This window comes from Falco peregrinus, chromosome 2, assembly GCF_023634155.1.
Source record: "Falco peregrinus isolate bFalPer1 chromosome 2, bFalPer1.pri, whole genome shotgun sequence".
NCBI classification, from domain to species: Eukaryota; Metazoa; Chordata; class Aves; order Falconiformes; family Falconidae; genus Falco; species Falco peregrinus.
Window position 1 is genome coordinate 80,888,594 of NC_073722.1, and position 15,840 is coordinate 80,904,433.

Here is a 15,840-nt window from a genome sequence, read left to right on the forward strand (position 1 = left end):
TGTTCTTTATCAGACTCGATAGAGCCCAGAGCAGGCTTCAAAGAGAAACATAATCGATTCTTCATCAGGGCTTGGCAGAGTGTTTTGTGATGCAGAAAACAGAAGATTGAAGCATCCATGTCCAGATATAATAAGTCCAACTCAGGCATGTAACCACCAAAATATGTCATCACTGTACAGATGTGCCAAAATGTGTGTAAAAATGGATGGTTGTATCAACCTTAGTACCTGTAAAATACTGCCAAAATGAGAGTCAGGAGAAGACAGAGCAGCAAACATAACAAAAGGAGCTCAGCTGAGAATAGCCAGAAGGAAACTGCAGGGATGACCATCCTCAGTTTTCCTTCAGCTCGGAGCTGAAGCGTGACCAGATGATGGATGGAGAAAGAACACCACTGCTTTACTGAGCAGTTGTTCCCAATGTTTCCAATGTTCTAAGGTTTTCATGATCATGGCATGCAAATCTGTCACAGTATTAATCATAGCGAATGTAAACAAATAAAAATTTACTAAACCCTGTAGAATATACTACAGTTAAAATTCAGCATTTTGCCTATACAGGTGGGAACTAAAATCCTGCATGAAAATCAAGCAAAACTACAGGAACCATTAAAAGTACTGACTGATAAAGGCATTGCCCTAACTCATCCTAAATTTAGGAAAACTTTTACTTTATCTCCCCTCTTTAACAGAATAATGAAAACACTTTGGATATGGATACAAGGTTAACTATATCCCAATACAAAAAGTTCTAAATGCAAGCTTTTAAAAAAGAGCTCTAGATTATCGAGATAGCTATATAAAAATGGTATAAAGATGATAAGGAAAGGAAGAGTGCACAGGAAGGTGATAAAATTTACATATGGCACAGAAGTTTGGGCAATGACAGAGAAAACAGTCTGTACAAAAGCAGATCAGTAAAATTTAGGTATGAAGGGATACATGGTACTAGGAGTACGGGTAGATAGATCACTGAGCAGTTTGATTCAGAAAAATCCTAAATGTCATCATCTGAAAATTGTGGCAGACATACCATCTCCTGTTGCAATCCTGTCACAGCTCACAAATTAAGCAGCCTTGATCTGGGTAAGTAATTTGCTTCACGTCACTTTTGCAAGTAGCAGTACTGGCGATTTTAGAGGTGGGTGGCAATTTTCTTTTTAAGTCAGTACTGAATCAATACCCTGGTGCACTTCTGGAGGATTTGTTTTGTAATTATTATTTTTAAAGATATTATAAATGCCAGTTGAGCCAAATTCCCAATAGGAAATTATGTCCTACCTATCTTAATTCTTCCTCCTGGGAAGCTGGAGAGGGAGGGGCAGAATGGGTTTCTTTTTTTTTTTTTGGTGTTTAAGCAATTGTGCTTCTGCGTTCAGTGAAGCAGACTCAGATATCAAAGCACTTCTGTTACTGGTGACGTGACCCTCCTATTTAATGTATTATAGAGATGATTTGAAAGTCAGGGCTGTGAGCCACAGGAGGCCATTAGTAACAAAGCATCTGTCTCATACTTTTAAGGAGGACTGACCTTTCCTGCTAGATGTAGCCTAGTCTGGGTTGCTCTTTGGAGACTTCTTTTCTAAAATAATAACCTGAAAAGCTTAATATTCTTTCTGTGTCCTATAAAACTCTTTCACACAATTCTTACCAAAGTTGTGGAAAGCATTAAGTCTAATAGGATAGCAAAAGTACTGCAAAATTACCTGGATGAGTTGGAAAAATAAATATGTAACTAGGAATACAAGTGCTCAGAAATGATGGTGTTTTTCACCCAGCTGAGGAAATGTATACTGCAGAAAACCCCAAAAAGAATAAGTCTATAACTGTACATAAAAAAATCAAACTGCAATTTATTAATGCACTATCAGAAATTAATAGCACAAGCTGAATTTGCTAGTATCAGCAATATAAATATATATACATATATAGAAAAGAACAACGGAAACATTGAATTCAAACTGAAAAGAAAGGGTTGAGGAAGGTGCTACGTAGTGAAAAAAGATGCTTATGAAAATTCTGAAAGCAGCTTATAACATTACTGATCAAATAGATTTCTGCTAATTTTAAAATTCAGGGAAGATGGCTAAGAGAGAAAAGAAAGATAGATGTGATAGAAGTCCTGGTGTCTCTGAAAAAAAGGAGTACAAGTTACTAGGAAATTCCTAGATTCCTCCAAAAAAAAAAAAGTGTCACTGATGTATTCTGGAGTCCCCAATGAAACTAGACAAAATCAGCTTTAGTGTCTAGGAAAATATGTCTGTGAAAAACAAGGCTAACAATGTTTTGAACACCTCTGGTATTCATGTATTTCCTGCTCATACAGAAGACCCTCCTAAATAGCTAGGAGTAAAAAACTATATTCTCGGCTGCTCTTCTAAAGATGTGTTCAGTGTACTGTGTTAAGAAATTGGTTTGGAAGAACCAATCAGTTTGGAAATCCACAATGTCCCTTTTATTTTATTAACAGTTTCTGTCTGTAGGTGTCAGAACCATATAGTGCTGCCTTCCAGGTAGTTTAACATGGCTTGCCTGGGGTTATTTTCAAGGATTCCTTCATGGCAACTGGGAATGGATGTACATGTTATATTAACACCTTTCACTGTCACAAGGCCTTTCCTTTTTAACTTCTGGAAAACAAACAGGAAAATATTAAGAGACTAGTTATTTTGGATATGATTAGCAGAAACAGCTCTAGAATGCAGAATTATGAGTAGCGCAAGACAAGGGACTCAGCTGTACAAGAAGCAATTACTTTGCCAGACTCTGATAGGAAAAGGACCAGCTCATGATCCCAGCTACGCTGTTGAAAGCATGACAGCAGATTATGGTCCACAGAACATGATTCTGTTCACCTCTGAAATCAACACTTCCACTTCTAATGAAGATAAAATGAAACAGACCAATCTAGCACAAAAGAACAGAAAGACCACGATGATACTAATGCTTCTTCATCAAGACTGAATCAACAGCTGGCTCAAATTTAAAATAGTCCTCACCATAAAAAGATGTATATAATAAGTTGTATCATAAAGTCCTACTGTATTATATCTTTAATTAAGCTACAGTTATAGAACTTGCATGTCCAGATTATTTTAATGGGGATCAATATTTGTGAATGAAACCTCATCACAATCTTTTTCACTATACTTCATTAACAGATCAACGCTGGTACCTCGTTTAAATGTGTCTTTACAGTGTCGTGAAAACAAGATGTACAGTCTAAAGCAGCATTCATCATGTCATTACTAAAATAAATATTAAAATAACTTCAATATTCAAAACAAATACATGTAAAATTCTGCAAGTCTTACATGTATCCAAAGTTTCCCTCCTATGTGATATATCCCACTGCTAAAGAATTAATTAGGACACAAAATTAGATTCCATGAAAGGGAAGAGAAAAATGAAGGATGGAAGAGAACTGAATGAGATGATTGCACTGGTGGTCAAGACTTTTGTCATATCTGTAAGTAAATAAAATATTAGAGATTTAATAAAGCTGATTGGCATCCTTAACAACAACTATATTAATTTTACTTTTAAGATGAAATAGAGAAAAAAATATATTTGACCTATTAAATAGAAGATTCTACTTCTCCTTACATCCTACTTAAAGACTGTGTAACAGATAAAGGGTAATTAAATACAGATAAAAATAGAACTGTGCTGCCTTTGAAGAGTCACTGTTAATAAAATCCAACCACTTCATTAAAATAAATCAGTAGAAAAAGAATGAAAGAGATGTAACAGATGGGTTTAAGGGGTGTCATAAGCACAATGTACAAGGAAAACCTGCAACTATGCTGTTAAATTTAACTTCAGATATGCCAGTTGTAACACACACAGAATAGTGCTCAACCACACAGAAGACGTGACACTAATTGCTGCATTGCAACTTTACTATTATTTACCAAGGAAAGTTCAAAACAAGCTGGTCAGGAACCAGTTTTTCTATTGAACAAGATTGGTAGCTCTTCCCTCTGGTATTATGACTGGTTTGATTTGTTCACTGTTGGACTATGAGTTACTGTCTTCCAAAAACGAAGAGGTTAGGAGCACCATCTCTGAAGGGAAGGAGAACCTTGTGCTCCCTTCACATCACAGGACCCCTACACCTCCCCTCACACAGGGGCAAGAGGGTCAAGCAAAGACTCTGCAGCATCAGCGGAGCAACGGCAAAGCGTTAGGGAGGATGAAACCCTCCTGAGGAATGGAGCAAGACTGTGCAGAGCTTGCTGCAGCAATTCAGAAAGTCACTGGGTTGACAGAAGCCAGACCTGGAAGCAGACATTCCCTCTTTTAGGACACTGGAGAAAGAAGAAATCCTGTTTATTAGAAGCTTGAATTTCTATTCTGTTTTGCCTATTAATCCTCACTTTCTTTAAATTCAAGTCCCCTAGTTTATAACCTAATAAAGCTTTTTCAGATTTTTTTTTTTACTTTTAAGAACAGTTGCCTTCAGGAAAACAAACAAACAAAAAAAGATTGAGGCATATTTTTCTGTCATTTCTGGCTCATGTGGGATTCTGTCATAAATACAAACACACACAGAAAATTCTTGGCAGACAGGGCATTTACATTTATGACCAATACCTTCAAGTCATGCCTGTGACATACTAAGAACCCTTTAACCATGTGTAAGGAGAAGTTTGTATGGAGGTCCAAACTATTCCATAGGAGAGAACATGAAATGGAATAATTTGTGAGGTTTTCCTGAAAAATTTCTCAAGTATAAAAAACGGGAGAAAAAAGATAAGTTGGAAGGACAATAGAAATGCCAGGAGTCCTTTCTAGGAATTGTGTTTAGCATTTTGGACAATCTGAAAACATTTGTGTCATCAATTGCTGAGCAGAACTCTCCAGAACGGAAGGGAGCATGTTCTTTCAAAGGGCATTAGCTTTTTGTGGCATCTTCTGGAGGGGGCAGGGAGAGAAGGAAGGAGGATGGAGGGGAATACAGCAATAAGAGAATGCAGACTGTTAAATGACAGCAAAAAAAGTGAAAGTTGTAATCTGTAAATTAATTTTAACAAGATGAACAAATAAGTTATGAAAGATAGTCTATACATAACTCCAAAAGCCCCAAATGGAAATACTACATGCTTCCCCTGAAGGCAACCTCAAGAAAGATATTATGAGCTTTTATCAAAAAGTAAAAGTTGAACTTTAAAAAGTTACTAATTTAAGTACATTAGCAGTTGTTAAACTTTACATGTGGACAAGTCATCTAAGTAGATCTCGTACTACTGTAAGAACAATGAGTAGACATCTTGTAAAAAAGAGCAATTGCTGACAGGTTTAAGGAAGAAGCTGAAGGTAAAACTGGAGTAAATGGTCAGAAAAAGATAAAGTAAAATGAGATTCAAAAGCTGTTAAAAACGAATGAACTAACATGGAAAAAAAGAGGAAAAAATGTGCTATTTTAAATTTTTCCATAACTGAGAATTATTTTCTGTAATGAATAATGAGTTAGAAAAACATATTCAAAGAGGGAAGTGGAAAGACAGATAAGAAATCTAAGATGCAAGATAACAGCAGGGAAAAAAAAGCTTTTGTAGATGTGTACTAAGCTATCAGCAAAATGTCCCGTAATGTTAATTCTGTAGTGAGCCACAGCAAAATTATATTATAATTTAAGTAAAATTTGCAGAGGCATGCAATTTTTCATAGTTTCATTCAGATGGATGCTGATTATCCCTGACTCCCGTCAGTTTCAATAAGAAAAGATCAGTAGCAGGATGTATTACTTCCACAAATAGTAATCATAAGTATCCTACAAAGAGCCACGGAGTACTAAGGACTTCTAAAATTAACTGGATATTATTAGTAACATTATTAATATCTGACCAAACACTTGATAGCATTAAGTTATTTTATTATTTTTTAAATGCACTAAATAAAATTTTCGTTATCATCCTTTGAAAGTCAAACAATATGCCTTAATATTTCTTTAATATGTCTTAAGAGTATATAACACTTTTCATTATTTAAGACCAGCACTTATCCACTCCATACTTGAGAGCCTTAGACATTATCCCCTGTATACTTTCAGTAGAGGAGTAGACTATTTTTCAACAAAACACAAATTTAACAGTCACAATTTGAGTTTAGACTTGGACTCTTCTGCTGCTTCTTGCATTTTTCCATTGGACAGCACACTAGGAGATTATATTGTTCTGAGTTTGTCCTTCCCTGAAGCAAATAGCTTAACTCATGTGAGAACTGCATACTGTAAAACTTAACGTCTATGTATGAGGCAAGCACTTGCTATGATATACAAAATCACAGTGTCACTACTGCTTAGTCTAATTGGTTTCCTGCATATGTGTTGAGTTCTGGTTATGACTCTCTCTCATGTATTTTGCTGGAAAAAAAAAATTATTTATCTTCCCAGGTGAGTGCTTGTCATGTTTTTTCAGAAAGTGCATTACTATTTACACAACATTATTAGTCTTGAGATGCACGGATGTGGTTCTTGTATAACTGAGTAAATTAATAACTCCCAGAGTTAGGCAAACATAATTGTAGTTTATAATATATCCATAGTAAAGCCTAGAATACTTTGCCTCTCAGAACATCTTAAAATATACAATGACTTAGGTCTTTTGAATGTTTAAAATTACCTGAATAAGTACAACACATTCTGTGGTGATTACATTGCAAAATAAAATGGGCACACTATGTTTCACTGTGCATTTGCTCCTTTGAAGTTAATATTTACTTAAGTACAAAATCATTTTCCATAGTGAATTATAAGATACTGCTCTTTTTTACCCAATTATTTTTTCTTTTTCCCAAGGTTTTATCTTTATTACGTTGCCTGAATGGATACTATATTATGGCTATATAACAGCCTTTAAGCAAAGGTGAAATTGTAAGAACCAAACCGGGAATATATGATGAACAAGGTTCAGAAAGGTATAGAATGACCAGAGAAATATGGAAGAAAAAAACCGAATAAACCAAAAGAAGATCTAGAAATAAGTACAGGGAGATCAAATCAGTGCAAACAGTGAAACACGTAAAATAAATTTTGAAGAAATAAGACTGGGGACCAATTTAACTCAACGTCTTTATGCCTGATCCTTTTTTTTTTCTTTTCTGTTTAATCCAGACTTCACTAACTCTTTCTTCTAGGCTTTGTTAGTTTAGCTACAAAGACAGATTAGATTAATATCACATATATGTATATATTTGAGTGCTATTAATTTTAGTGCCTCACTCGATGGATACTGGATCTGTCATTCTCTTTCTGTATTTGAATCTTAATTAAACTGTTACTATTGAAGAACTAAGCTGTAACATAATTTTGGCTTATAAAAATTTCCAACCATTCCAGTTTGTTTATGTTTTTCTTAAGCTAACAAATAAAAGATGAATACATTCATCTTCAGAATTATGCATTCCTGTCACTAGAAGCTTCTTCTGTCATTACAGTTCTTACTGTACTTGTGCACAAAATGCACTCCCAGACATCCCCTTGGCACTCAGGTCACTTTTCACAGACCCTTCTTACATTTGTGGGTGGTCAATCCAGTACACTGTCACACATTCTCCCTCTCCTATTAAATATAAACAAACCTGGGCAATTCTAGCAATTCCACCTCTGCATATTACATCACCACTGCAATCTGACTTCAAATCGGGTATCCCATGAGCCTTCAAAAGTTCCATACTTGACACTTTTCCAGCTGTATCAATACTTCAGAAGTGTGCTGGCTTGGCCCTGGCTAACAGCCAAACTCCCACCCAGCTGCTCACTCACTCATTTCCCTTCCACCCCCCACAGTAAGATGGGGAGAAAATAAAGAGGAACATGAATGAGAAAACTCATGGGTTGAGATAAAGACAGGGAGAATGCTTACTCATTACCATGGTGGGCAAAACAGACTTGACCTTGGGAAATTTAGCTTAAATTATTGTCAACTAAAATAAACAAGTAATTACTAACTTCGGTGGTGGGAAACAAAAGGGCAAACGTTATTAAAACAGCTTTCCTCCCTGCTTTCCCCAGGCTCGACTTCACTTCTTCACCCCCAACTCCTTTACCATCCACCCGAGTGGCACAGAATGCTGGAGAGGTACGGTCAGTACACAGCAGTTTCTCTTTGCATCTCCTTTCCCCTAACCCTTTCCACCTGCTCCAGCCAGGACTCTCCATGGGCTGAAGTCCTGCAAGATAAACCTGCTCCAGTCTGGTCTACCATGCAGCACCTCCTGCTTCTCCAGCCTTGGACTTTCCTCTGCTGTTTCTCGCTCTTTTTGATCTCTGCTCCTCTCTCTCTCTCTCTCCCTGGTGCTTTATGGCCTTTGAGTGTTTTCCCTGAGGTGCTATGAGTGTGGCTGAGGGCACAGCTGTGCCCTGCGGTGGGTCCATTGGAACCAGCTGCCCCCAGCATGGGGCAGCCCCTGGCCTGTCCCCCAGCAGCCACCCCTGCAGCCGCCACTGCCCACACCCAGGCACCTGCACCAGCACTAGAAGTTTCTCTGATTTGCTTTTTTGGTTTTTTTTTTTTTTAAGGTTGGTCTGTTGGTTTTTTGTGGTTTTTTTTTTCCATACTCAAAATGTATGTATCAGGCTTTGGAAACACTTGCTCTTTTCCCAACTGCAAATACAGTCAACTGAATTTTCCGTTTGAAACTGAGCTATTATCTTCATTATTTCCATTCATCATTTCCCTTTTATTTCTGTGTCCAGATGCACATTCTTGTTTCTACAGCTCATGCCATGTATTATACTTAAAAGTGATTAGTAAGAACGCCAAATCATTATTTATGAGCATCATGAATATTTACAGAAAGCTAACAAACACTGCAGAAAGGAGCTTGTGAACATGGGCAAGACACTTTTGAATGTCAGTCACATGATTAATACAAAACTAACAAAAGCAACAATTATTTAACTGAGAACTTTTCAGAGGATGCTGGTTTTATCCTAAGCCTCTCAAGTGACTTAAAGCTACCATTGAAGCAAGATGAGCTGTGAAACTGGGCTTTGTTTTACAAAGCACCACTGTGAGGAAGCTCAGTTTACAAACAGAACTAATCTAAAAAGAGCCAATAGAACAAAAGTGATGTGAGACTACAGTTGCCACCTTGGAAATAAAAGCATTTGTAAGAAAATGAAATAAAACCTAGATATTTGATTATGGCAATATTCCACACACATAACAGTTCCACTGATTTCTGACTCACTTGAGTCACAGAGCAAGCGCAACTCCCATCGCAATGGTTTGTCCACATTTATAACTTTGCTAATATAAAATAGCCACAGCAAAGTAAGCACACCCATAAGGCAAAAAAGTATAGCTGAAAGTTTTAGAGTTTTGCTAGAAGGTGTAATTATGTTTCTCATTTTCTATTTTGCTCCATATTTTGAAGTCACAACAAGGGTAGCTGGCAAAAATTTGCCTTCCTAAAAAGATTTCTAAGCTATACTAATATTCACTGGTGTTTCTTTGAAAAGTACCATATATAGCACTGAAAATTTGGGGGAATGAGCAAAACAACCAATTTCGTAGTAAAATACTTATTTTGGAAAAAACCACTTTTTTATCAAATTATTAGAAGATAAGGCTATTATTGTCATCTGCACATATTAAGTCACTATGCATATCTTAAAATGTTTATTTCACTTTTTTTTTTTAAGATGTTTGAAGACTGTGTAATCCTGTGAATGTATAATGTTGACTGCGTTTTGGGCTGAAGTTTTGACCTGATGAGCTTTTATTATCATATTTATTCTTTCAAATTATTGGTCTGTGAAACATGTTTTTTCTACATTTAACAGCAAGGCTCTGAATTCACAGCAAAATAAAACCAGACTGAGTTTGGCTGGCATATAAGTTCCGCCTCTTTTCTTTAAAATATCAGGAGTATGGAGCTGGTTACATATCACTTTTCTATTCTTTATGAAACGTTTTGATAATAAGATGTTAAATACAGCTTCCTCTTACTTACATTGATATCTTCCAAATCTAAGCTATTCAGAACAACATTGTTCCTCTTCCAGATGATGGGGGGTCTCAGAGTTCCCTGGATCGCACAACTTAAGACAGCACTTTGTCCCACTGTTGTGGCAGTGGTGCTTAGTTTTTGATCTTCAGGCAGACTCAGCTGAACCACCTCTGCAAAAGATACATTGTTTGTAAGATTAATTAGCAGGCAGTTTCTTAAGGTTAATTAGCATGCAGGTTTTGTACACTGGTAATTTAAGGATTTTAATTGGAATCAAAGTAAAAAGGACTTCTAACAACCACAGGAAGCTCGGAGTATTTCAAATAAAGGTCAGCATGACATTTCAATTAAATTGACTGACAAGTATCACCCTGGAAGAAGAGAAACATTTAACATGAAAATGAATTTCAGAGGTAAGACTGTAATAAACATGACAGTGTATCCAAAATCAGATGCTGAAAGCTATTTGACAGTGGGGGCCAACGTAGCAGAGCAGTCAGCACCTCCATCGGAACCAAGATGGCAGGAGTGCTATGAAAGTCATTCACGTGAGGTCATTTTCAGAAAAGAAAAACACAAATGGAGGTCAGAGTACAAAACATAGGACAGACTGAAATGGATAACAAAGGAAATTCTGCATTCAGAATATAAAATTAAGGTATAAGATTTATTTTCTAGTAAGCTGGTTTTTATGGGGCTTTTTCCTTGATATCAGTGAAAGCACAGTTTCCAGATCAAAGTGACATCAGTAATTTCTCCCATTTCAGTCTCAGAAGAAAATGTATTAATCATAGTTCAAACACATTAGTTTATGTCATTTTTCAAAAAACAGAGTTAAACCAATTTCTATTACATTTCTTTGGTCAAGCATGGTTCCTTTTACAACTGCAGAAATTTAGAGCCAGAATAATAAATACTTGTGTACTTTAATAAGTCTCCCTAAATACAGAAAGCGGGGGAAAGAGAGGAGAAAAACCGAAACCCACCCCAGAGCACCCCATTGCATCAATTCCATACGGCTCTGTGTGCCAAGGAGCCTAAGCAACAACCAGGAAGGACTATAGCAGGGGGTAAGGACAGGGGACAACACTGTGCAACAGCTAAAGACAAACCTGACGTAAATGCAGTGTGTCACCTGAAATGTATCGTGAATTATCTCAAACTGCAGATATTTGCTGTCTATTATTTGCATTTACTGAGCAACACAGTTAGAAACTGCTAGTTTTGACAAGCTATTTCACAAGACTTGCCAAGCCACTTTTAACTTATTTAGAATTACCTAAATTATCCCAATGTAAAATATCTGTATAACAGTAAATTTAGAGGAGGCAGTTTCAAACGTGTCTCACGGGTTTTATTTTTGGGTTGGAATGTGGTTGTTTTGTTGTTTCTTTTTTCTTCAAGACAGACAAATTGCTACCCCTTTTAGAAGCAAACCCAACAAAAATATTATGCAAACACACGTGTTCTGCATGGAGATGCACGTGTATGAGAAAATTCAATCAATATGAGAAATTTGAAGAATAAAAAACTGCTTTTTCACATTCATAGTTATTGTTTGAATCATGAAGAAATTTCAACTTCAGTCTTGAGAAGTATCCAGCATTTCTAAAAACAACACCAGTGCAGCAAATTCAAACTCACTTAATATCCTGTGAGAATGAAGACAGTTTACAGCATAGTATGTGAAACATCTAAACAAAATGTGTGATTGCAATACAAAATAAATGTTGTAAAGTTAAAAAAAAAGGTAAAGAAAATCCTAATGAAATTAAATTCAGTAGAACAAATATGCTGGTAAAGAGTATGAAGCCTTTAAAGGAAAAGTCTTTTTCTATTTAATTTAAGGAAACCTTTTGTCATAAAACGTCGGAACAAATCTACTTGAAGCAAAAAACAGTAAATAAAATTATTATTAGTAGAGAAGTACTCTCAACACCTTTCAACTTAACACTATCAAAGTATATCCTCCCTTATTTTTGATTGCTTCTGGTATTTCATATAGCAAGAAAAACAATGTGTGACTTCAATAACTATCTTTGTACCGTAACACAAACTAAAATCAAAGTAACTGAATAAATTTCCACAAGAAAAACATAAATTATAAGAACATCCATGTTCATTTCAATCCAAGGGAAAAAATTCTCCCTTTTCAGGTTAAGTAAAAGTTCATCATTATTCACGTTTTGAAATAATCCTTTAAAAATGTAGACCTATGAGATGTGAGTCCAGACCTTGAAACCTTCTCTGCTAATCTATGTACTAAATAGCTCTACTATTAATGAGCAGCCACTTCACTGCTATGCCCCACAACTCTTTCGGACACTTACATAAAAAACAGTGTGATACACATTAATTTGATGACACTGTATACTCTTCACTCTTGTGTAACTGCTTATAGGTTAGAGGCTGAATAGCTGAATTGTCTTTTCACTTGTGGCATGCCTAATTAAACATAACCTATTCAAATTCTGCATTTGTAAGGATTTTTGTCATATTAGACAAAACAGCTATACAGGAATTGAAGATCATCCAAATAGCAATTTTTCCACTCAGCTGCTAAAGCATGAAAAATCTCTAGGTATTTTCTCTTTCATTTTTTAAATAAATTACAAAAAAGCACCATCTATCTATTCTCTTTTAATTACCAAATTACTTTCATATGAGACACACTAATACTTCCATTATAGCAAAGCAGCAATCTATAAGCAAGCTAATATCCTTTATAGTCTTTTTTTAGCCTCATTAAAAAAAAAAATCAATAACTTATAATTAACACTTTTTTTCTTCCCACTCCCCCCCCAGAACACAAGCATCATAAAGCCATCTCAATATCTTCAGGGAAGAAAGTTTTGTTGTTCTATAATTAAACTAAATGGTTCAGTTTTGTGTGATTCAAAATATTAACTTTATATTTACACAAAAAATATCCCTGATTATTTTCTTTTTCCAGAAGAAATATTCTTTGACTCAAAATTGAAGTGATACTGCCCCACCAGACACTGAGATTGTAGGAAAAGGAGATTGACTTATTTTTTTCTAACTAGATTCATTACCCGACACAATTTGTTACACTACGGAAATGCACGCATTAAGTTGGATATTGTTCTATTTACTGTAGTTTTTAAAGCATTTCAGCTCCTATGTTGGAGGAGATGGCTCCTCAGGGACAGTGTCCTGCAGACCCTGAGACACACCTGCACGGCTACTGCACCATCCAAAACTTCTGGTAGAAAACTGACCGTACATTTTCCTTCTTTAGTGAATTCACTATGTAAAGGTCTCAAAACATAGAAAAATATTCTGATATGCCATTTATGAAGGGGTAATTATCTGTGTTTTCCAAAGTCACTATTTAATTTAGGAAAGTCATGAGTAAAGATCATGAAATCAGCTTGTGCTATAGGGACCTCTGAAAAATGTTACCCCTCCCATGATAAACTGATAGCCAATTTAAATTCTACAAGACTTCAAAATCTTGATAAAATTAAGTCCAGTATTACTATGGATGCCTGTATACAGAAGGCCAGTAACTATCACATACATGTTTGTAATTTATAATTAGAATGAAAATTATAATTTAATTAGAATTTTAATTAAAATTCCCTTTCAACTAGAAAAGGGAGTATCTATCAATTTTAAAACTTAAAATTTGCTACCTTAGCAAAGATTCTGAAATCAAAATAGAGAGAAGCATTATTGTATTATTTTGTTGACACTAACTGTTCCTCTGATTTTAGTATTCTTTTAAACTGCCTTATTTGTAACAGTAACGATAGCTTTACCATACATAATAAAAATAATAATGTAAGATGGTAACGCTGTTTTTGCCAGAGCAATTCCCTAAGAATTATTCAAATAGCTCTCAGTCTTCAATACAGTATTTTTATATTCCATTTACAACTTCTACCACATGCCTACACTGTAATAAAACAGCTGAAGGCAAAATTTCATAAAACCATGAAACAGTTGTCCTAGCTGGAGCTAGTCAATTCACTGATGCCACACATTTCTTAAAAGTTATGGAAAACCCCTCACTTTAATAAACACACTAGAATCACTGCTTTCCCTCAAAATACTGAACAAAATTTAAGTAAAAATCTTCACGGATTACACAATTAGGTACATTTTAAATTATTATTTCATAGGAGCAATATTATATATGTTATCTTGTAACTTTTTGTATTTTCTAAAGGTAAAGCTATTGTGTTTATGTCCTCCTTACTGGGTAGTCCCACGAGCTCCCTGGCCAGGAGCCCTGGGGCTGCAGAGCAGTGCCTGGAGCAGGACTCGCTGGCGGGGACCCCCCCCCACCCCACCCCGTTTGTGAGTCACCTGCAGCCAGGGCGCAACAGGCAAACACTGGCGTGCGCGGGCAGCCTGGGCATGCAAAGCCTTCGCAGGCGCACAGGGCAAGCACTGAGCTCAGGCTCCACGACACTCCTTTGGAACCAGGAAAGAGACGCCCAGGAACTAAAAGATGCATTTACCATTGCTTTTCTCCCTGAAAGAAAGAAACCAGGTTCTGAGAGCAAACGCTTTTTTACCAGAGGCTGAAGCTATGGCACTGGGAGATATCACCTACTAGGATGACTCTGATTTCTCTCCATCATCCTGGTGAGAACAATAATTCTTTGAGGTTTAGTTTCACACATTTTTTTCATTTAATTTTAAATGAAAAAGCAGAGTAAAGGTTCAAAAAAATTGAAAGTGAAGTGAATTCATCTTACTAATACCAACAGCAAGAAAAAAAAAAAAAAAGGATATTGTTCATTACAGAACAGTAAGTATTATGTATAAGTAGCCAGTAGGTTTTCCCTTTTTATGGCTTGCCATTATTAGAAGCATGAATGCTCTACCATGGCACACCATATTAATGAGTTTGTAACTCCTGCAGATGCAATATCAGTCTGATATGTATCCCTGGTTCTTGACTCCAAAAAGTCCCTGGCTATGTTCTTACAGATATTCAGATAAAGGGGAGAAAGGCAAACAAAAAAGTGAAAGAAACCCATTTAAATAAAAGCTAAGGTTATAGTTAGGACACGTGGACAACAGAATAGAATACAGACAGCTGTGTAAAAATACCTGGTTGGAAGTAACATGAAAGGAGGTCATTTAAAAAAAGAATATAAAAGTAGTGAAACCAGAGTAAGTGCCAACGACTGGGAAGACATTTTAAAACATTAACACTGACCAGGGGAAAAAGAACTCTTGCTGAAGGGCATCAGAAATACCCAAGATTAAATAAAACCTCATGGTTTAAATATAAGACACTGGTGCATTGGTTGAGGAATGTGTGTTAGATGGTTGAAAGGGTCTGACAAATCTTCTGGCTGCTACAGACACTCTGCAAACTCCCCCATCCTTCATTCTGCTTTATGGTACCAAGTCAAGTTCTTCTGGTTCCTCCCATCAAGTTTTTGATTACTGAAGTTATCACTGTATTTGATCCAGCTTGAATTTATCCTTCTTGCAAACATGAAATAAAACTGTACACAGTATTTTGAATGAAAATAGTGCCATGTGTCAACTTAGCCGTATCTTTTCCTGAATGACTTCAGTCAATACATCTGCAGAATGCAATTGCCATTTTCATATTGATCTCATCTGGTTCCTCACAGTCACCCTGTGATTGACAGGTCTGCAAAATTTCCTTCTGTTCTGCTCTTTCCAGTAGATTAGTTCTCATCTTGAAGTATAATTTCTTACTGTTAACCAAGTATAAAATCTTGCACTTTGTAACACTACTTTTCATTTCACTTTTACTGTGCCAGGCTCCCAGGCTGTCCAGTTCCTCTATTACAGTAATCCAACATTTCTCTGTATTGATGATGACTCCCAAATCTTGGTCCTTGAGAGAGTTACTCGTTTGTTGTT

General features: G+C 36.1%; 1 protein-coding gene across 4 annotated transcripts in view; it reads right to left on the minus strand.

The window, feature by feature from the left end:
* Nucleotides 1-15,840, minus strand: part of FSTL5 (follistatin like 5) — a 322,297-nt gene that overhangs the window by 94,471 nt on the left and 211,986 nt on the right. For all 4 annotated transcript variants that reach the window (XM_055797132.1, XM_055797130.1, XM_055797131.1 and 1 more), the window contains exon 7: nt 9,964-10,130. In XM_055797132.1, the coding sequence (XP_055653107.1) occupies nt 9,964-10,130 (167 nt within the window). The remainder of the gene's footprint in view (nt 1-9,963; nt 10,131-15,840) is intronic.